The following is a 22,506-nucleotide window of genomic DNA, read 5'->3' as shown; positions in this document are numbered from 1 at the left end:
AGGGCTCTGGTGTCTAACTTCCCACCCTGCTGACCCCACAACTGAGTCTCTGGTGGCCTCTGCCTACGTCCAGTGAATGTGTGGAGTCCAAAGGCCCACCTCATCTATGTGCAAGCTGTTCTCACAGCCAGGCCTGCACTCATACCTCCAGGGAGCAGACGACTGGGGGCTGTGCCCAGGCAGAGCGCTAGACTCCTGCTAGACCTGGAGCTGCCACAGTGAGTGGGCAGCCAGCTGATTCACAGTCCCGGATCAGTAGGAAGAGCAGCTCAGCCACCATGGGCTTTAGGGTATGGTCTCCGTGCAGATAGGCACCTGGCTGTGCTGCCCTCTGAAGACACAGAGGAGCAGGTGTTTTTCTGGGGCCGGGGGAGAGGGGAAGGAGGTCTGAAAGTGCTCATAGGGGTTCTTACCAGCTCAGCCATCTCTCCTAGTATCAGGCCTCTGCCCCAAGGGCCTGCCCTGCTGTTGGGCCACCACACTTACAGAGGTAGGGCAGGCCGCACTGTGGAGCTAGGCAGCTCTTGTGAGCTGTAACAGGCTCTTCTTTCCTGCCATTTCCCAAGTCCTTGCGGACAAAAGTAAGATGGTCAGGACTGGACTCTGGTCCCTTTATTGAGACTGAGGGGCCAGTGGGTCCATCCAAACAAAAATAAATTTCTCTCCCCAAAGCCTGCCTGCAGGCTAGGGCACCCAGCATGTCCTGGCTGGGGCCCAAGGTTGTCCCCTAAACCCAGCAACGCAGGTCTGGCTCTCTTAGAGGGGCAGGATACTGGCTGCTCAGTGTCTGGAGACCCTAGGCGGAACAGGGAGGGGAGTCCCAGTGGGCCCCCCACCCCCAGCACGGTTGGCCCTGATATCCACGGTCTGCGTTGGGCCCTTGGGGCTCAGTCATCCGTCAGGGTGATGACATCATACTCGATGCCCTGGTGTTGCAGCTGTTGGATGTGTTCAGGCACCGCCTCTTCTGTGCCAAATAAGCCCTGGGCTTGGGCCATGGCAGCATCAGCCACCGCTGTCAGGGGAGGGGAAAGGATGGTGAGCTCAAGGCCCCAGAAGCTAGGCCTGAGTCCCCATGGTTGTCAGGTTCCCGCCCCATACCTGTGACGGCTGAGTGTGCCGCAGCCTCCAGTTGGGCCTGTGTGACCAGCTGCTGGCCTGGGGACACAGGCACATACTGGATCTAGAGTGGAGAAGCCAATGAGATCTGGCCTTGGAGGAGCTTGGCCTGTAGCCCAGCACCCCCTGACCCCCTAAAGGCCCTACCTGGGATTCCTGAAGGAAAGGGGCCCCTTGTTCATACTGGATGTGTGTGATCTGGCCTTCTTGTACCTAGAGGGAGGAAGGCCATTCGGTGATCGAGGAGGTTGTACACTCCTCCCCTCACTTCCTGCCCCTACCCAGGCCTGGCCTACCTGGATGTGATGGCCCTCTGGAACCACAACATATTCCTGGGGGAGCAGATGCTGGACCCCATCCTGGGAGATGATGTACTGTACCTGGAAAAGGGTAGAGAATAGGCAGGAGCTTAGAGTGAGGAAGACAGAGCAGGGGACCAGGGACACCCACCATTCATGATGGCAGCTGCAGGTACAGACCCGGGGAGGGGTGGTTCCTCAAAGAGGGGCCTGGAGGCCGGTGGAGGGTGTGTGCTGCTGGCTGAGGTGCTCACCTGGTTGTCAGAGGTCACCAGATGCTGCACTGTTTGGCCATCCGCTGTGGTGATCTCCTGGATGTAGGTGGCTTCTTCCTGCCAGGACCAGGCCGGCTCTAGCCTCGGCTCTGTGCGCATCACCCCTCCCTGCCCCATCCTGTGACCTCCCAGCCCAGGCTCTCACCTGATTGGCCACTGTCTGTTCCTGGGCCACAATGATATGCTCCTGGCCCAGTGCCTGCTGTAGCCGCTCTGAGCCCAGGACCCCGTGGCTGGACTGGAGTGCAGCTAGGCAGATAAGGGAGGGTACTCACATAGGGGCTTAGGTGAACCTGGAATTGCCCTGGCCCCTGGTCCCCACCCTGGTGTCCTGGCCTCCACCCTGGTGTCCTGGGGGCAGCTCACTGTGCAGTGTGGCCAGCGTCTCATCGTCACTGTTCAGGATGATGGTCTGGGTGGGGGTCCGGGCTGGGGTCCGGGCAGTAGGTGTCCCTGGCTTTCTCCCATCAGGGCTGTGTAGCCGCTGGATGTGGAACTTGAGGTGGCCATTCCGGTTGAAACTGAGGGGCCAGGGAAAGGCTCAGGGGCAGCCCCATCACACCTGCAGCAGCCCCCACCCTGCCCACCTGTCCCCAGCCTCACCGCTGTCCACAGAGGTGGCATGCAAAAGGCTTCTCGTTGGTATGGGTCAGCATGTGCCGCCGCAGGTCCTTCTTATTCTTGGAGGCAAAGCTACACTGGCTGCACTGGTGAGGCCGCAGGCTCGAGTGCTGTGCCATGTGGGCCTGGGGAAGGGGCAGAGTCAGGGGTGCTGGCTGGATGACAACATAGCCCCTCACCCACAGTGCTGCTGGGGAGTCTGTCCTCAGGTGGGGAGGAGTTGCGTATAAAGTATGAAGCAGACTGAGACCTGGTGCTTCTGTGTGCTGAGAAGGAAACGTCACAGGTCCCATCGTGAGGTCACAGTTCCTGCCCCTGTTCTGACTCAGTGTACCCCCACTAAGCTTAAGATACAGGCTCAGATGAGGGAACCTCTGAAGGGCTCTTCCAGCCGGGATATTCTGGGGTTCTGGGCCCTGCTCCCTCACTGAGCTGCTGTGAGGACTCAGAGCAAGGCTACATCTGGAAATGGTAATTCCTGGGGGAAGGCCCCCACCAGAACCTGCCCTCCCCACCAACTTCCTTGCTCTGTGCGCTCTCCCTATTCTAGACAACCTGCGTTTCTCTGAGCACGCCTCATGCTACCATGCCTGTGCTGCGGCCCCTGGAGACCCAGGTCGGCCAGCACCCACACCCTGAGTCCTGTTCTCTGTGCTCTGTCATCTGCATTCTGTTCATGCCGGGGACACTGTTGGGCATGAGTCACGCTGGTTTGGTTTCCCGCCAGACTGAATGCTGAACCCTCTCGGAGTCATCTCTGACCCTAGAAGGGGGCAGAGGGCTTGGCTTGGGGTGTTAAGGTTTATGACACAAGTGGCCGAATGAGTGCCAGGAGAGGCACAGGGGCATAGCACCTACCCGGACCTCAGGCCACTGGCGGGCACTGAAGGGACAGTCAGGACACTTGAAGGCACTAGGTCCGGCGTGGGCCCGTTTATGACTCTCCATCTCTGCACGGCCAGGGAAGGCCTCAGCACAAATCTTGCAGGAAAACTTCTTTGATGATGCCGTGGCTGCAGATGGCGGCGATGGTGGAACTCCCAGACCCAGGGCTTTGTTGGCCACAGGGGGTGGGGAAGCAGAGCCCTGGGAGTCTCCCACCCGGTGGGTCCTGGCTGGAGATGGGGGTTCAGGGCCGTCTCTGGGCAGACCCCCACACTGTAGCAGGGGCCACTTGGCTCCAGAGGCCAGGGAATCCGGATTTGGGAAGGAGATAGAGCCATCTGCAGTCAGCTGTAGGGAGATGGGGAAGCATGAGACACTGACGAGGATGGGGGAAAGATGAGAAACAGGGGAGGACTGGTATCCCAAGCCTCACCTCGATGTGGTGCAGCTGGGTCCCATCAGCTGCCATGATATAGTGGGTGCCAGCTTCCTTCAGGGTGTCACTCACAACCACAGCCTGGGCTGCCTCCCCTGGGGGCTCCTCACTGTGGGCACGAAAGAGGGGAGGAATGAGTGCCAGGATGGGATGGAAGGCCACAGAAGCCCCCTACTCCCAAGAAGTCATCAACGGAGGGGTGACTGCCACCATGGGTGGCCTCCCTGGCATGAACTTTCATTCTGCCCCTTTCCTGCTGCACCTCGACAGTATCTTCCAGAAACGGTGACCACAGTCCAATGTATCATCTTGCTCAACCGTAGTAATCCTGGCACCCTTGGAGGGTAGGGTGGGCAGAGAGCCCCAGGGGTCTGGCCAGGTGCAGCAACAGGAGGGGCCAGTGGGGGAGGCAGGGCTGGCAAGTACCCGGAGACCAGAGCAGATGGCAGACACTGTGACCAGGCCACCCGAGCCCGCAGCCAGCCCAGGGACCCGGATTCCCATCCCAGCCACACACAGTGACACGTCGGTGCCTGGACGGAGGGCTTTCTCCGACTGCCCAGGACTTCAGTGAGCATACACACAGTTCTGGCCCGAACCTGCTCAGTGTAGGGGAAGCAGAGTGCAGTTGCCAGGCCTCCAGTGCCAGAGAGGAGCCTGAGCTTGCCTGCTGGGGCAGAACTGGACACCACCTTAGGGATCACCCACAACAAAGAGCATGTGACTTTAGAACCAAAGGTTCAACTCTTCACTTACTCCTGGTCTGACCTCAGGCCAGTTACTCAACGTCCCTGGCCTATTTCCTCACTTGTAAAATGAGAGAAACATGGATCTCACAAGAATGGTTTAGGTGAGTTCACGAACGTCCAGTGCCTGGAAAATCTAAGTAGCCCAAAAATAGTAGCTTCCAACCTCCTGAGAAAGCTATGACTCTCATGGCTAATTATGTTACACGTATTAGGACTTTTGCTTCCCGCCAACTAGACTCCAGTGGGCACAGCTCTTATTTGAGGCTCCCGGCATGCCTATCAATAGCTGAAGGAGGCCTTAGAGGCAGCAGGTCTCACCTGTAAGGTGTGCCAGGAGCTGACGTCCCCTCCTCCATAGGGGGTGCTGTGATGACGCTGTAGCCAGTCCCACCAAACGGACCCGGTGCCAGGGTGATCTGCTGCAGGTCAGGGGCGCCTAGCTGGCTCTCTGCTGCCACACTGCCCCCCGGCTCTGCCACGTGGAGGGTTACCACTTGTGGAGTGGCACCTGCTGGGGAAGGCTGCCCACCAGGGCATGCTAACTCTGCTTCCATGTCCTCTGACTTCACCACAGCCACCTATAACAGAATCCGTGGGCATTATGAGCAGGGTCTGTGGTGAAGAGGCTGGTGTTCAGGGGCCTTCTCTATCTCAGGGCCTAAAGGTTACCCACACTCAGACAACCAAGTGCTGCCACCAGTCATTTGTACAACCCCAACTGTGTGTTCTTTCTAAAACACAATCAGGCTCTCCAAGCCCCACCCAGCAACTGGAAATAAACAAGACCAGGGTAGAGCAATGCTGCCCTCCAGGGGTGTTGGGCAATGTCTGAAGACAGTCTTTGGTTATCACAATTCCAAGGGAGGTGGTACTGGCACGTAGGGGTTATTTGTCAGGGATGTGGCTAACCACCCCACAATGAAGAAGATGGCTCCTGCAACAAAGAACCATGCAGCACAAAAGGCCAAGATTGAGAAATCCTAGGATAGAGAGACAAGTGGCAAACCATTAAAAAAAAAAAAAAAAGCATGATCTCACATCTTACTCCAGGTCCGATTCAAATAGACTAAAGACTCAAATGTAATAATAAAAAACGCTAAATAGGAACGCCTGGGTAGCTCAGCAGTTGAGCATATGCCTTTGGCGCAGGGCGTGACTCTGGAGTCCTAAGATCAAGTCCTGCGTCAGGCTCCCTGCATGGAGCCTGCTTCTCCCTCTGCCTGTGTCTCTGCCTCTCTCTCTGTGTCTTTCATGAATACATAAATAAAATCTATTAAAAAAAAAAAGCTAAATATATGAAGAGAAAATGCAGATAAGTGTTTTTATGATCCAGGGTGGGAAGATTTTTTTCTAATCATGACAGAAAAAGATGCTAGAACCTACAGCAAAACAAACCATAAACTGAAATGAGAAAAATGTAGTAGTTAACGATTCATATGAGAGAGAAAAGGGGAGTCTCCTTAATATACAAAGAGTCGCTGCAAAGTGATGATAACACTAATAAGGGAACCTGGGTGGCACAGCTAGTTGAATGTCCAACTCTTGGTTTCGGCTCGGGTCATGATCTTGGGGTAGTAGGATCGGGCCTGCATGGGGCTCCATGCTCAGTGAGGACTCTGCCTAAGGTTTCTCTTTCTGCACCGCCCCCCCTTCACGTGTGCGCTCTCTCAAATAAAATCCTTTTTTTTTTTCTTTAAGACTGACAATAGGAAAACGGATACGTGACACAAAAAGGTAAGTCAGAGAAGAAGTAAGTGGTCTGTAAACATACAGAAAGTAGTTCAATCTAATTTATGGTCACAAAATTATTAATTAAGACCATGAGGGGTACTGGCTGGCTCAGTCAGAGGAGCAGGCCACTTTTGATCTCGGGGTTGAGTTTGAACCTTATATTGCTTGGGTGTAGAGATTACTTAATTAAAAACTTAAAAAAGAAAGGTCATGAAATATACTTCTAGGGCAGCCTGGGTGGCTCAGCAGTTTAGCGCCACCTTCAGCCGAGGGCGTGATCCTGAAGACGCGGGATTGAGTCCCATGTCAGGCTCCCTGCATGGAGCCTGCTTCTCCCTCTGCCTGTGTCTCTGCCTCTGTGTGTGTGTGTGTGTGTGTGTGTGTGTGTGTGTGTGTGTCTCTCTCTCATGAATAAATAAATAAAGTCTTTAAAAAAATTTACATATGTATGTGTATATATATATATATACACACACACATATATATATGTATATATATATATACACACATATATATATATACATATCACACACTTCTATGTGGAAGAGATTTACTAAAATTAGGGACATCCAGTGTTGGCAAAGACACAGTAAACACGCTGTAATGGTGGTCACAAAAACCAACGTATCTCTGTAAGAGGCTTCATACCTTCAGACCCACCAATTCTACTTCTAGGAGGCTTTTTAACTAAAAAATGTTTACGAGCACCAGAAATATATGTGTACTGAAGTACTGCCCTGATTAATGAAAAACTGGAAATAACCAACAAAGGACTGAATGAACTTACAACATCTATACGATGGAATAACATGGAGATGTAAAGTGGAAATGTCTTAGTAAGAGAGATCTGTATGCACCTACCAGGCCATGCCTCACATACTGCAGAGTGAAGAAAAGTGGGCTGTGGATAAGCATGAATCATGTGACCCTAAATATATATATATTTATTTATTTTTATTTTTTTCTAAATATATATTTTTAAGATTTATTTATTTGAGAGAGGGGCAGAGGCAGGAGGAGAGAGAATCTCAAGCAGACTCTGCATACAGCATGGAGCCCGATGTGAGGCTCGATCTCATGACCCTGAAATCATGACCTGAGCCAAAACTGAGAGTCGGATGCTTAACCGATTGCACCACCCAGGCACCTCCATGATCCTATTTTTTAAGGAGCAAAATGTCTCTGTGTTACTGTATATGTAGAGAAAACTGGAAAAATGCCTGTTAACGGGGAGGGGACGGATGTTAAGAACTTTTACTTTCTGTACAGAACATTTCCTAATGTTCATTTTGGTGGGTTTTTGTTTTTTGTTTTTTTTAACAATATGTTTTTGTAATCAGAAAAAAATGCATGAAATACTGGCATGATGACAGAATAACAGAACAGAAGTTGTCCTGTATATGTGGGAATCTAGAACATGATAAAGTGGACATTTCTAACCACTGGGGAAGATTATCTGATATACTGCACTGGATAACATTTGGGGGAAAAGAAGTAAAGTTAGTCCCCTACCTTTGTGCATACATCAGAAATAAATTCCCGGTGGAGTAAAGATTTAAGTGTAAAAAATGAAACCCTAAATAGAAAATACAAATGAATGTTTATATAATCTTGGGGGGAGGGGGGGGAGAAGGAGGCCTTTCTAGGGATGATATCAAAGGCAAAAACTATATAAAAGCCTGATTTAACGGTCTAAAAATGTACCAGTTCCACGCTCCCTCAAAAGCGCTCAGGGAATCCTAGGAAGCTGTCCTGGTCCAACAGAAGGCTCTCTCGTCAACAGACTTTTGTCTGTCCTCCAGCCCCCAGGAGCACATTATTGCTCCAAGTTCTTGGAATTTATCATCTCAAACACAGATTCAATATGTTTTCAAGAGGCTCAGAAACAGGAGGGGCTCCCAAAGCTCTCCCCACCTCTGAGGAGCGTGGGAGGTGAGGAGGGGCAAGAGCGACCCCAGGCGGCAAGGAGGGAGAGGTCGTGATGGGGGACGGGGGTGGGGTGGGGGTGTTGGTGGCTAGGGATCAGCCAGGGCTCCAGGCAGGAGCAGGAGCAGCACCCTGGGGGCCTCCTGGCAGTGGGAGGCATCCCAGGATGAGGGTGCTGGGCTACATGGGAAGTGGGCTCCGACCCACAGCACAGGAGGCTGCAGAGCTGCGACGCCTGAGCCGGAGCAGGGGGTGGCGCTAACCGCTTGGCCGGGCAGAGGTCGCCAGTGGCCCTCCCTGCACCGGGGATCCTCCAGGCCCGCGTCTGCTCCCTCCTGGGTTTTGGTGGACTGTTTCTTGGCTCAGCGGGAGTGCCCCGAGCATGACTGGCTCCTCTCCTCCAGGTGGGGTGTCAGGGCAGAGCAGATGCGGAAGGTGGCTGCGTAGGGGGGTTGGGGGGGCGGCGGCGGCTCACCTGCAGGGCTGTGCCCCCCAGCTCCCGCTGTGCACTCATGTTCAGCAGCAGATCCAAGGCCGTCTGCGTGGCCATTGCTGTCGACTCCTCAGCGCCTGGGTTGAGTGAGACCTATGCCTCAGAACAGGCCACCGCCCCGCCCCCCTTCTGCCAGGCTCCCCAGGCTCCCGCCTTCCCTTAGAGCTCACCTTGCTGGTAGATGATGGTGGCCCCACCAAGGGTGTCAGGACAGAGCAGTGGGGGGGTCTCGGGTGCCTGGAAAGGTGCTGCCTCTGGGGGAATCTGCGGGGTGGGGATGTGGCCAAGCCTGAGAGGGGGCAGCTGGGATTCCAGCACGGGTGACCAAGCACCTCCTCAGGCGCTTCATATCCTCTGGCTTGTTTCATCTTCACACAACCACGTCTCAAGATATCTCTCAGCTCAGTGCTACAGATGAACTGACCGAGGCTCAGAAAAGCGGAACACTGGCTACGGTTCCACAGCTAGTAAGTAGCACAAGACTGACTCTGGAGCCTGTGTTCACCAGCACATAGAAGCGGTCCATCTTTTGGGGCACGGGAGGGGGAGACAATGTACTCGGCTATGAGACTACACTTCTCGGCCTGCCTTGCAGCTAGGAAAAGTGGGGCCTTGTGGCTAAGCAGGAGCTTCTGGTTAAGTTCGCAGGGAAGACAGATGGAGAGATGGCACGCTTCCTTTCTGCCCTTCTCCCATCCCTTCCTCCTGCTTCTTGCCTGGGATGTGGCTAGAAGACTGGAGCGCCTGCAGCTATACTGGACCATGAGGCAACCACAAAGATGGAAGTCGTATGCCTAGGATGGCTGGGAAAAATATTGAGAGAGCTTGGTCCCTGATGACTGACCGTGGAGCTGCCACACTAGCCCTGGGCTGCCGACCTCTGGACTCGTTTGTGAGAGAATAATAAACTATTACCACAGTTAAGCTACAGAGATCCCATTCTCTATTCCTAGCACTGGAAAGCCACTCCCACTCTGAGCTTAGGGATGACATATCTGTGACCGCACCTGCTCTTTACTGCAGTTGGAGAGGCAAGGACCATTCTGTTGTCCCCAGTGTGCAAATGAGGATGCTGGGGATGGGAGAGGTGATAGGACACGGTCATCCTGGCCCAGGGCCCCAAGCCCCTTCTGAATGCAGCCTGTGTGCTGAGCTTACCTCAGGAGGTCCTGGGGAGCTGGGGGGTGGTCCAGGGGCTGCACTATGCTGCTGCTTCAGCTCCTCAATCTGCTGCAGGGAGAAGAAGGGGCGACGGCGGGAAGGGGGCTCCTCAGGGTGGCGCCGCCCCCATTCCTCAAAGCTGCTGGCATGTCGGCATCGTACATGCAGGCGCAGATTCTTCTTGTGTCGTGTGCTGAAGTGGCAGTACTCACAGGCAAAGGGCTTGGCCCCTGCAGGCACAGGCGAAGGGATGCTTGGGCTTTCCCACCCCCCTTTACCATGAAGCCTTCCATGAGCCCAAGGACCTCTCCAACTGTTTCCCTCCCAGCACTTCGTCCCCAAGCTCAGGCAAGCACATGGTGCAGTTTGTTCTGGCGGGCCAGGCCAGGTGTGAACTAGGCCCCCTGGCTGCACTCACAGCCTTCCTAGCAGTATCTCATTTTCACAGCACATGACTACACACTCCTCTTATGAATCACCTCTCCCACGTAGACAGGAACCCAGCCCTCTAGTGTGTCCAATCTCCCCCAGTGTGCCCATCAGAAGGCTGGGCAGCAAGCATGAGAAAGAATCAACTGTTTTGTCCACTTTCTGTGGGCCAAGCATGTGATGCTGCTTCTCCTACTTCATGCGCAAGGGCAGGGCCTCTGTAAACGTTTCCTGCCCAGCACCCAGCAGACAGGGCTCAGGGAACAGAGCTCACTTTTACAACCATCACATGGTAGGTACTTCTGACTCCCCCTTTCACAGCCAGGGAAGACTCAGACAGGGCAAGTTGGCCCACGATCATGCAGAGAAGAGCTGGCTGAGCTGAAGAGAGAGTGTGGCACACTTAGAGGAGATTCCCTTACAACCAAGAAGCTTAGGCTGCTCTCTCCGGGGGCTGTGGCTGCGGAGCAGGAGGAAGAGGACAAAGCAGAGCCTGTGACTCGGGGCACAGTGAGCTGAGGGCCAGCCTGACCTGTGTGCTTGACAGCCACATGGGAGAGCAGGAAGTCCTCCCGGAAGGTGCGGTAGGGGCAGAAGCTGCATTTGAATGGCTTGTCACTGACATGAGACAGCTGGTGGTTCAGTAGTGCTTTCTTGTCCTCACACACAAACTCACAGAACTCGCACTTGAACCTTGGGGTGGTGAGAGGGAGGGAAGTTCAGCAGTGGGCTGGGCTGGGCTGGGGTGCTCCAGTCCCAGGGGCCTCCTTGGGAATATACCTGCGGTTGGCAACAGCCTGGATGTGTGTGAGCAGGTGCATCTTAAAGGTGTAGCGCTTCTTAAAGGACTTTCCACACTGTGAGGAACAGAGTGAGTTAGATGGGGGACTTCCCAGGGAGACCCTCCATCCTGCCCCCAGCCCTTGGCCCCACCCACCTTGTCACACATGTGGGGCTTCTCCGTGCTGTGTGTCTTCATGTGCTGTGTGAGTCTCTTCTGCATCGGGTAGACACGGCCACACACAGGGCAAGGGAAGGAGCTCAGCTTGGGGGTCTAGGATGGGACAAGAAGGGACCAGATGAAGAAAGAAGGGGAGAAGAGAGGGTGAGACCTCACCTCCTGCCTCCACCCTGACAAGCAGCCCTCAAGCAGGCTTCTTTCTCCAGGCTAGGGCCCAGACTCACCGGATCTGGTCTCTTCTTCCTGGGGGAGAAAGGCATAGGAGTCAGACCACTGCTTCCCCAAGCCCACCTCAGACCTTCTCACATAGACCAGACCCAGTCTCAGCCCTGAGTATCCCTATTGTCTGACCAAGCCCTTCTCTTCACAACAGGGTTTCTCTAAGTAGAATTCACTAGGAAATGCTAGGAGGCATGCTGTAAATAAATTCTGGAATGGTGCTTTCCTCCTTCATCACAAAATAAAATGTGCACTGTAAAGGCCCTAAAAAGTCCTGCAGAAAAGAGTTAGTGAACCAGGTGTTCTATTTGGTGTCCCCAATCTTACTTCCCCCTGCCCAACTTTTTATTTTTTTATTTTTTATTTTTCCTGCCCAACTTTTTAAAATAAAACCCATAAGCATCTTGGAGATCAGGCTTTCCTGAAAGCACAGTTTGAAAGTCAGTGTCCTCATGGATTCCACCTCTGCTCACACAGCACCCCAAGCAGACTGAGCTCTTTCCTAAAGCTGAGCTGATTTACTGAGCTCTAGCTACACGATTCCCTTCCATCCTTTCAACAATGACCATACCCACCTCACAAAGCGCACAGCTGGGAAGAGACTGAACAATAGCCCCCAGAAGCCCTGTTACTGCTCTAAGCCAAGCGAGCTGGGATGAATGGCCTATCTTTCTGATGTCTGTAATGTGCTGCCAAGGGGGTAGCCCAGGGCAGGTGCTCAGCAAGGGGGAAACGCGGTTGTGCTGGACCTCTACTTCCCACTCTGACCCGTATACACCCCTGCATGCACTGACCGGTCTCGACTGTGCACAGCTGCGTGCCGGACCACATCCTTCCGGTAGACACTGGTATAGCTGCATTCGTCACACTTGTAGGGCTTACTGCCCACGTGATTGAACATGTGCTCCTAGGACAGAGGTAAATGGGGTCGTGGGCTGGGGTTGGCCTCCCTTGCTCCCCCAACCTGCACCCATAGTCTTAGAGCTGCTGTGGGAGCAAGTTCCCAGAACAAAGGAGTGCTGTAGGGGCCAGAGCCTATTAGGGCTGGGCCCTCTCCTCAGCATGGGTATCTACTCTGCACCAGGCCCTGTGCTGGCTCACCATCTGATGGAGGCAGAAACAGGTTCAGAAGGAAGTAACCTTGGCCCCAAGTGACCTTGTGAATGGCAGAGCTTGGAGTCAAATCCAAGTAGCACGGCTCTAGAGCCCACACTCTCCTGGGGCAGGGTTCTAGAGAACAACTTCTAGGTCATGGGGCCCTGTATGAGGGAGAATGTACCGTGTGCAGAAAGCTTAGGGGCTCTGGCCTGTGCTTCAGGTAGCCCCTATCCCATGATGGCCAACTCTCTACCTTACTTTGGCCAGGCCAAGCCAGTTTCCTGGGTCAGTAAAATGGGGCTACTGATACCTACAATCACTTTGGGTTGTGTGAGCATGAAATTCAAGCAGGCCTACAAGGCCCGGGTACTGAATAAAAAATGGCCTAGGGTGGCAGCAAGCTCACCGGCACTTTTGGGTAATTGATATAAAAAGGAATGCCTTTCTTGAGACACATTACTGCCATCTACTGGAAAACTTTCTAACATACTGAATTAGATAAAACCAGTTGTACTGCCATCTGCTGTGAAGTGCAGTGTGTCTGTGTGTGAAGCAAACCTATGCTGTCTGCAATGTGCAGAGCACCTCTGATGACATGGCACCACTGTGCAGTGTGCAGCCTGCACAAGTGCCCAAGGCGCTGCCTGAACTTCTTCAGCACACCAGCAGCATGCCATGTAAGGTGCCCGACAAAGGGGCAGGAAGGTGCCAGCCAATGGCCCGTGAACTCCATTCCCTTTGGCACTGCCTGCCAGCCATCACCTCTCTATCCTAGTGCTGCGCCCCGCCCCCCACCCCACCCGTTGCCTACCTTGAGTGAAGACCAGCGGCGGGAGCGGTAGCTACACTGCAGGCACCTGAAGAGCTGGGGGTCCCCGGCCTCGTGGGAGTTGACATGGAAGCGCAGGTCCTCGTGGGACAGGAAGCGGGAACCGCAGATGCGGCACAGGAAAGGTCTCAGGAGGGGTTTTGGAGACTTGTAATAATACCTGCCAGGAGGGCGTTGGGGAGAGGTCTGGCTGGGCTGCGCCGCCAACCATTTCCCCTCCCCTTATCCAGGCTCCCTGTGCCACATACTTGCGGTATTTCTTGCCCAGGAAGCGCCTGGAGGGCCGGCCGCGGCGGCGGGGCAGAGCGTCGGGCTCATCTGGGCAGGAGGGTGCTGCGTTCTCTGCATCCGACTGGCTCACACCAGGGTCCACAGGGGCCCTATCAGCCTTGCCCAGGGCAGCCAGGCATCCTGGACCTGAGGAGCTGGGTGCTTCGGGGTCCGGGGGCTCTGGAGGGCTCTGTCCACTCTGGGAACTCACCAGAGGTTCCCCTTCCACACCTGCCACAGACATGGGCACGAATTAGCCACAGACACACCAAGACAGATGTGGACAAGTGTGCCACAGGCCAGCCAAAATATTTCCTCAAACACTGTCACAGGCTCCCGATGGGCACTTCAGGTCATGGGACAGATGCAGTGGCCTGCAGTTAGAGGGCAGTGTGGACACAAACCCTCCTACAGTTGGCCTGCTGCTGGCACAGGACAACTTACACATGACAGTCTGCAGCAGCAGCAAGAGCTGGGGACTTCCCTGTCAAGAGACCCACATGCTAGCTCAGCTCAGACACCGGACTTCTGTGCATCCTTGGGCAAAGCCGCCGCCCTGAGTCTCATTTTCTCATCTGTCAAGTAGAGATGATACCTGCTGTGCTAGTGATCTCATGGAACATTCTAGGGCCTGGGAGTAACAGCAGGGACTTTAACACTGCTTTTCCCTAGGGAGGCTGGGAGTCTGGAGGGCAGATGAGAGGAAGGGAGGAGACATCACATCACTGTACACACTCAAAACGTTTAAAAGTCTGAACAATCTAAATGTGTTATCTATTCAAAAACATCAACAGAAAAAAAAATCTACAGTATTCCAGTGTAATGTTTAAAAAAAATTTTTTTTAAATTAAAAGTGATCTACACAATGCCAATGATATCTGCTTCTTGATGGGGGGGGGGGTACTGGCTATACAGGTGTATTGCCCTTATCAAAATTTCCTAAGGATTATGTGTATTTTCCCATAAAGATCTTAACAATAAGTTATTTTAAGACGCCTGGGTGGCTCAGTCACTTAAGTACCTGCCTTCAGCTCAGGTCATGATCTCAGGGTCCTGGGAACAAGCCTGCATCAGGCTCTCTGCTTGGCGGGGAGTCTGCTTCTCCCTCTGCCCCTTCCCCTGGCTCATGCTCTCTCCCATGCTCTCTCTCTCAAAATCTTAAATAAAAATTTAATAATCTCCCCCAAACTGCATATACGAAAACAGCTAATATGTGATTTTGTATGTATTTACACCTTAAAGAAATCGTGAAAGACAGGTGCAATCATCTCCATTCATAGTAATGGAAGAGGGGATTCAAGAGGCAAAGTACCATGCTCTGATTCACACAGCTAGTAGGTGGCAGAGCCTTCATGCCCACGGGGCTTTCTCCTCCCCTGCCTGTAATACTCCAAGCCAGTGCTCCCTGGACAGTTTCAGGCCTCAGACTTGATGTCATTTCGGCAGTCATACTTAAAACTTATCTTCTTAGTTCAGTTATAAAGATTCAAACTTCTGTGCTGTGACACCTTGCCATTGAGAAGCCTTGTCACAAAGCTGATGTATCACTTCTTAACTCAGGGTTTCTCAAGCTTGTTCTGAGAAGGCTGTATGAGGAGGCCTGCAGGCCCCCCTGGTTTGTTATATGCTGCTCTGTATGGCACATTCAGTCTCCAACGCTCTATAGGAAGAACTAGGGAATGAGGCCACCATTCAGCCCCACTCACACAACCCCACCTATGACCAACTCTCACCATCTGGGAGGTCCGAGGTCTCTAGGCGAGGCAGTTTGCGAGGCCGGCCAGGTCTCCTTCTCGGTCTTGGAGTACTGGGAGTAGGGCGCTGGGGCCGTAGCTGCCGGCCCCGGGGCTCATCCTCGGCTGGATTGTAGTCACTGTCCTCTGTGGGGACCACATGAGAAGGTGGTGGGCATCAACCCTGACCCCTAACTCGGTTTCCCTGGGAAGACGCCCTCTTCCCATCCCTGCCTACTTCCCCTCCAAGCTCACCAACCAGTAATGCCTCCTCCAGAAAGCCCTCCTGGTCTCCCCCTGGCTGACTATGAATGCCTCTCTCCAAGCCCCTGCAATCCTTTCTCTGCACCCTTCCTGACTCTGACCACTAACTCAGCACCACTGTGTTAACTAGAAAAAGATGCCCCTTCCTTAAGACACTTTATAGCCACTGTTAGAAAATAGTTGGAATAAACATTCAAACCTACAACTCTGACAACCATGCTATTCAGTGCAAGAGCCACTAGCCATGTGTCACTATCAAGCACTGTGTCTGATTTACACTGAGACACTGGATTTCAAAAAACTAGTATAAAAAAAGAAAGTAAAATAACCTGATAATTATGATTAAGCTTAATCTTTCAACCTTTTTACGTATAGTTACAAGAAAAAAGTGCATGTGTGGCTTGTACTCTATTTCTGTCAGACAAGTGTGAATGTGGCCCTCTTAGATGTGGTGCTCTTTTTTAGTGCACAGCCTGCACAGCTGTACAGAGGTCCTGACCTCAGAGCCCCAACTCCTGTCTTATACTGGAGGCACCCACATGCCTGAATCTGTGCCAGGTCCTCTTTCCCAGCCCTCCACATGGGTCAGAGGGAACTCAGTATTTGAAGATGGCCATGGCGGTAGTACGCCTGGGAGCCAAGGTGGCCTACCCTCTAGGTCATCAATGGCGCCGGCGTCGATGATGTCATCATCATCTTCCTCCTCTGGCCCCTCTTCCTCCTGGGTCTTGGCTGAGGTGCCCCATTTCCGCAGACGTCCCTTCTTTCCAGCCGCAGCTGCTGCTGCTGTGAAGATCAGAAAAGCTTGCCATGTGTGGCTCTCGGCACCCACCCCCACCCACGCAGCGTCAGCCAGTCAGCCAGTGCACCTGGTCGGAAGTGACGCTCCCGCATATGGCGCAACAACGTGGCCTTGGTGCTGCTCCGGTACTGGCACATCTTGCACTTGAATTGCTGTACCACCACCACCTCCATCATGGCCTCCAGGCTCTGCAGGTCTGGCTCCTCGGTGCCAGAGCCTGGGGGCGGCTGCGCTGGGGAGCTGGGCCTACCCCGTGCTTCCTCAGGGGGCTCTAGGCATGTGGATGTGGGGCCATCAGCCAGGGCCTCGATGGCTGCCAGGCTGTGAGCCAAGGTGGAACTGGACATTGGCGAAGCCATGGGGGCACCTGGTGGTGGGTGAGGGAATCAGAGAGAAGGGAAGGCGAGGGGAAGGCGGGCCATGATCAACAGATGCCCCTCCCAGGGAGGTCCAGGGATCCGGGAACCCAAATCCCCACCAGAATGACTGGGGAAACGGGCCCAGAGCAGTGGACAACCTGCCAAGATCACACAGTAAGTTTATACAGAGCCCCCTCACCCACTGCAGGGCTCCCTGGGTCTTACCATCATCTGGGCCCTGCAGGATCAGGTACCGTGCAGTCTCGGCCCCACCATCCTCAGCGCTGGTTACGGTGATACAGCCTGGGCAGAAATGTGGGGAGCTGACGATGACAACTGTTACTGTCCACATTCACAGCCAACTATGAACCAGCTGTACTACCCACCGAGCCTCACTTGCATCCTGTCCCTGCTTGTGCACCGTCACCCAGAGCAGGACTGTCGGGAAGTCTGGTGTGACACGCTGGCCCAGCACCCAGCCTAGTCACGTAGGTGGCATGGCTACCCCTGCCACCCTACCTCTGACCACTAAAACCTGGAGAGTCCCCCTCCCCATCTTCAAACCTCCCCAAGGTCATAGGCCTAGCCCCTGCATCACTTTCTCCGGGTTGACTTCCCACACCACCCCAGGGTTTTTCAAAGTCTATGGCCTTTACACACACCATTGATAACACAGGATGCAGGTGGTAATTATGAGTACAGACTCTGGAGTCAGAGTATCTGAGCTCATGGCCCAACACTTGCTGGTCACAGTGGGTTCTCATCTAGACTGTGAGGATAATAGCACCTACTTTTTTGGGGTCACCAGGGAACTCGTGAAATACTATATATAAAGTGCTCAGGACAGACCCCAGTACAAAATAAGGTACTATTGTTTCTGTGTTTATTCAGCATTTATCACATGCCAGGTATTATACCGCACCATTTCATTAAATCCTCACCTCATTCTCCACTACAAGACAGGGGCTACTATTCCCATGTTACACATTTGGAATGCTACAGTTATTTGCCTAAGTTTGCACAGCTGGTTCTGCTGGACCTCACAGAAAAACCCGCGGGCTGACTCTTGCTGCCCTCTGCCCTAACTCACTCGGGATTAGGTCTGGCCCAATGGTGGACTCGATGATCTTGTCAATGGCTGAGCCCAGGTCTGAGGAAGAAGCCGTGCAGTCAGACACCAGCATGTTGGGGTCTGGGAGTGCGCTGGAGTGCACCAGGGCTGGGGGACCACCTGTCACCCCTGCCACTGGCCCACGGGACACAGAAGATGAATCAGGCAGGTACCCGTGGGGCAGGGGGTCTGTGCTCGAGCTGCTCTCAGATACTTCCTCCTGGATGATAGGAAACAGGGAGAGAGGAATTTTAGGAGTCAGGGATGGTGCAAGGCAAGTTGTTACCCACTAGACAGAGCTCCCGGGCCCTCAGACATGGTGAATGGTGCCATCCACACGTCAGCATCACTGATGACCAGCAGATGCCCTCTAGTCACAGAGCCACCAAAGAACAAGTTCCAGGGTCCCCAGCTCTGGTCAGGTAAGAGGCCCCGTAATCCCCATACCCACACAACAGCCTGACAGAACTATTTTCACTGGGCTTTTGTTTTTTAAAGGTTTTTATTTATTTATTCATGAAAAACCCAGAGAGAGAGGCAGAGACACAGACAGAGGAAGAAGCTGGCTCCTTGCAGGGAGCCTGATGTGGGACTCGATCCCAGAACTCCAGGATCACGACCTGAGCCAAAGGCAGATGCTCAACTACTGAGCTACCCAAGCACACCTTCACTGGGCTTTTGAATTAGCTCTTCCCTCTGCCTGAAATGGTTCCCAACCTTGCAGCATGGCTAATTCCTACTCAGCCTTCTCACCACCATTTCACTAGTACCTCTTCTAGGAGGAGGGCCAAACCAGGCCTTTCTGTCCCAAGTGCTAGAGTCACCTGTGTCCTCTAATTATGATTCACTCTGTAGTGTAAGGTCTCCTAGGTCAGGCTGTACTTTCAATAAGGGCCAAGCCCACATCTATCTTGACCCCTGTAGCATACCCCCAGGGTTCACCACAAGCTGGGCACATGTAGGCCCAACTCTGTTCATTTCTTTTTAAAGATTTTATTTATTTATTCATGAGAGTCACAGAGAGAGAGAGAGAGAGAGGGGGGCAGAGACACAGGCAGAGGGAGAAGCAGGCTCCATACAGGGAGCCCAACATGGGACTCGATCCCGGGACTCCAGGATCACGCCCTGGGCCATAGGCAGGTGCCAAACCGCTGAGCCACCCAGGGATCCCAGGTCCATCTCTGTTCACTTAACGAAACCCAAAATGGGGTCCATCTTTGGGCAGCTCTAGAACATGAGGTCTTGGAAGTCATTATCTTGCAAGTAATAACAATGGTAATGGCTAATGCTTACTGAGTACGTACTATGCGTGCTGAGCACTGTTTTATTAATGCTTTGCGTGTATTAATCCTCACAAAACCCCTACTGAGGCAGATATATTTATCATTCCGTCCTTACAGGTGAGAAAACTGAGAGCTAGAAATGAGGTAGCTTGTCCAAGATTACAGAGCCAGGAGATGGCAGCTTCACAGAACGTGTCCAAGAGTACTCCCTTCTGAGGCAAGTATTCCTGCTCCATTTTACAGAGAAAGAATGAGGCTCAAAGAGGTCTCCCGGTGAATCGGAGGCAGAGCCAAGCCTTGAACCAGGGTACCTGCATTCTCAAAGAGTGAGGACAGTGGGTAGAGGAGTGGGGGAAGACCACGGCTCAGATCTGAATCGTGGCTCTGCCGGCTCCCTGTGCCTCGGTTTCCTTCCCTATAAGATGTGCAAGAGTGACATGTATGTATGTGCCTTACTAGGTCTCAGACTTAAATGAGAAAAATCCACGTTAGGGGCTTGGCAGGGTGCCTGACGGGCCGTAAACCAAAAACAACTATCAGTTGCAAGCCAGCCTCTCCGGCTGCTTCCCTCGGCTGCCAGGCAAGCGCCTGCGGTCCCCGCCTCCACCCACGCCGGCCAGCACGGTCCATACCAGAGAGCCGCAGCCTCGGTCAGAGCTTTGCCCCACGCCGGAGTCGTCGGCCTCCGCCGGCCCCGGAGCGGCCGCGGCGTCGCTGCTGTCTGCCGACACCGCTTCAGAGGTGCCCACGCCCAGGCCGCTCTCAGAGGGCTCCTCGGGCCGGCCAGGCCCCGGGGCCGCGTCGCTACTGCTCTCCACCTCGTTCTCCTCCATGGGCTCGGGGGGCCGCCCGACAGGGAGGCGCAGGGGCTGGCTCCTTCACTCTGCGGGAAGAGGCGACGCGGGCTGGACCTGGAACAGGTGGGCCTCCTCCCCGGCCCATCCAGCTGCGCCCGTGTGCCCATTCCGCAGGTGCAAAGACTGAGTCTCCGCCGAGGAGGGGCTTTCTCGTGTGCGGAGACAGGAGCCTCGGGGAAAACTGGACCGAGAAGGCTGGCCTCCCGATCTAGAGCCTTCCCCATCCCCGGGAGGGTGGTCAATGGCCGGTAATCTTGACCCTCCTCGTCTCCCCTCCGTAATTCCCGCAGCGTGGTTCGCTCTAAGAGCGCGCTCGGGCCGGGCTCGGCGGCTCAGCCTTTCGGCCCCCGAGTCCCCCCGGGCGCAGGGTCGGTGGTACAGCCCGCAGGCCCCCCGGGTCAGTGGCTCGCTCCCCCCTCCCCTGGCTCCCATGCGGAGGGGGCTGACAGCGACGGTCCCGGGGCCTGGCGACTCGGGGCTGTCCCCGGCGCTGCCTGCGCTCCAGGCCCGACGCCATCTTGCGGCGGCGCCGGGTTTCCGCTCAGGCAAGTGCGAGAGCGACTAAAGGGCCTGGGACCCCGGGGCCCTGTTCGGACAGCCCCGCCGGCCCGGGAGCTCGCCGCCGGCTCTCTCCGCAGCCTGGCCCCACTTCGCGGCCGCGTGCAGTGGGGCGATCTGACTGTACCCGATGCTCACCCGACGCCTTCGTCGCCGCGCGCCTCTCCGACTCCGGCATCGACGAGGTCGCCATCCTCTTCCCCCCTCTGCGGAGGGACCCGTCGGCCCACCGTAGGCCGGGACTACTTCCTACGCCGACCCGGAGAAAGACAACTTTCCGGCGTGTCAGAAGGTCCTCCTGAGGCCTCAGAACCATGGTCCAGTCCGGGGAGAGTCTAGAATTTTATACGTCGCCAAGCACGGGCGGCAGAATCCGCTGTGGGTCGGGAACTACTTTCTCTCTTGGCGGAGGGCTACACTGGGAGTGGTTTGTGACGTCAAGGCTGGGTCCCTTCCCCGGGCCGCAGGGTTGGGCGCGGCGAAGGCTGCCCCACGGCCCGGGGGCGTGGCCAGGAGGGGGCGTGGCCCTCCGTGGCCTGGTCACGCCCCCTCCCGGAACTGCTCCCGGGAGTGTGCGGCGCCCGGGGCGCTCTGCCTGGGCCGGAGAGGAATAAACATTATTAGTCATTTCACCTGGCTCAGGAAGGACGGGTGACTTAACGCTCTTATCGAGCCTGATCGAATCCTTCCCGATTAGGTCTGATGTATCCTGGGAGGAGGGGAGCTTATAATCCTTGTACCGTTGGGGAAACTGAGGCCCATAGATGGGAAGTGGCTGGTCCAAAGTCACCTCTGGGCACTGGGGAGGCAAGTCCGGATGGCTGGATTCGGGGCCATGGAGAGGAGTCAGTGCCCGGCCCTTAGTGAACTTTATTCATACTTCTTTGTTCCACTAGTAGAGCTGGAGATAGAGACCTCCCCCACAACCCTCCTCTGCTCAGTGTAAACAAGTGTAGATGCATTTTGAGGTCTGCAGCCCTTCAGGTATACCCCTCCTGATGCTGCAAATGCCACCTTTGGCACTATTTTCTGTTGAAGCCTGTCTAGCATTTTGTGAGGGAGTCTGGCCCCTTGGTTTGTCCCTAAATCGGTGTTGCATGAGTTCAATTGAAAAATAGAAATGAGGCGAGAGGAGGAAGACTCTCAAAACACTCCTGTTTAAAAAAACAACAACAACCCTATTTAAAAAGGCAAAGGGTGCTTCTTATAATTTGTGTGTGCTTGAGTATGAGAGGGTTTCCCTGGTCCTTTACTAGGAGCAGGTTTTGGTAGGGGAAATACAGCATGAGGCCTCTGGATGGGTTAGGTCCCCTCATCCCTTCCACCCAGCAGGCCTAGCACACACACCCCCCCCCCCCCCCCCCAGCAGCCTTGGAAAGCTGAGTCAACAATGGTATGATGGCAGGTTGGTTTTGCACTCCCTGGACTGGTTTCCAGTGAGGACCTGATTTCTCAGCTCTGCAGAGCCAGCTCCAACCCTCACCATTTGCCAGTAGGATATATCCTGTCTCTGACCCAAGTCCCTCTCTCCCAAGGATTTTGAGGACTACTCAGGAGTAGTCCCATAGCACCCATTCCCCTCTCCAGCCCACCTAAGGATCAACCTTAATCTTGGCATTTCCCACCCAATCATAAGATTGCAGGATACCATGTTTTGTTTTGTTTTTGTTTTTTAAGATTTTATTTTTATTTATTCATGAGAGACACAGGGAGAGAGAGGCAGAGACACAGGCAGAAGAAGCAGGCTCCATGCAGGGAGCCAGACGTGGGACTCGATCCTGGGTCTCCAGGATCATGCCCTGGGCCGAAGGCGGTGCTAAACCGCTGAGCCGCCAGGGCTGCCCAGGATGCCTTGATTTAAAATATAAGAACCCCACCATGGAACAGAAGAGGAGCCCAAGGCCCAGAGAGGGAACACTCTTGGCCCAAGGCCATGGCTCCTTGGAAACAGCATATCAGCGTATTCCTTCCATTAGGAAGACAAGCAAGCCAACCCTGGTTTTCTGACTGCCAATCCAGGGTTCTTCCCACCAAAATG

At 54.3% G+C, this 22,506-nt stretch overlaps 1 protein-coding gene across 9 annotated transcripts; it reads right to left on the bottom strand.

Annotated features, from left to right (window-relative positions):
* Positions 1–597: 597 nt before the first annotated feature.
* On the bottom strand, positions 598–20,996 carry ZNF335 (zinc finger protein 335). Of its 9 annotated transcripts, none has more exons than XM_072735736.1 (29): positions 20,607–20,711; positions 19,686–19,936; positions 17,944–17,990; positions 17,750–17,809; positions 16,885–16,962; positions 16,368–16,667; positions 16,150–16,284; positions 15,235–15,381; positions 13,480–13,732; positions 13,214–13,391; positions 12,099–12,211; positions 11,310–11,328; positions 11,062–11,178; positions 10,905–10,981; positions 10,657–10,817; positions 9,693–9,925; positions 8,705–8,798; positions 8,517–8,611; positions 4,703–4,962; positions 3,633–3,744; positions 3,173–3,547; positions 2,297–2,439; positions 2,060–2,214; positions 1,839–1,942; positions 1,673–1,750; positions 1,416–1,499; positions 1,267–1,332; positions 1,102–1,183; positions 598–1,015 (listed from the first exon to the last, which is right to left on the bottom strand). In XM_072735736.1, exons 6-29 carry the CDS (start codon positions 16,657–16,659, stop codon positions 888–890), a joined length of 3,501 nt encoding a protein of 1,166 aa, XP_072591837.1. In that variant the 5' UTR covers positions 16,660–16,667; positions 16,885–16,962; positions 17,750–17,809; positions 17,944–17,990; positions 19,686–19,936; positions 20,607–20,711; the 3' UTR covers positions 598–887. The 9 variants fall into 9 exon arrangements, 6 of the variants coding, with proteins under 6 accessions (XP_072591837.1, XP_072591836.1, XP_025870529.1 ...); XM_072735735.1 differs by having other exon boundaries at positions 16,150–16,281; positions 20,607–20,685; XR_011996885.1 differs by having other exon boundaries at positions 1,673–1,746; positions 17,750–17,990; positions 20,607–20,970.
* Between the last annotated feature and the right edge of the window lie 1,510 nt (positions 20,997–22,506).

The sequence above is a fragment of the Vulpes vulpes genome, chromosome 14 (assembly GCF_048418805.1).
Source record: "Vulpes vulpes isolate BD-2025 chromosome 14, VulVul3, whole genome shotgun sequence".
NCBI lineage: Eukaryota > Metazoa > Chordata > Mammalia > Carnivora > Canidae > Vulpes > Vulpes vulpes.
The sequence above is the reverse complement of the archived record's forward strand: the minus strand, read 5'-3'. Positions and strand labels throughout refer to the sequence as shown.

Coding starts and splice junctions, on each gene's coding strand:
- ZNF335 (XM_072735734.1), bottom strand. CDS start 20,134: ATGGGGAAGGCTCTAGATCGGGAGGCCAGCCTTCTCGGTCCAGTTTTC. Junction 9,926..10,656: donor TGTGGCTGTCAAGCACACAG/GTCAGGCTGGCC, acceptor CTGTGCCTGCAG/GGGCCAAGCCCTTTGCCTGT. Junction 2,215..2,296: donor TGCCACCTCTGTGGACAGCG/GTGAGGCTGGGG, acceptor CTGGCCCCTCAG/TTTCAACCGGAATGGCCACC.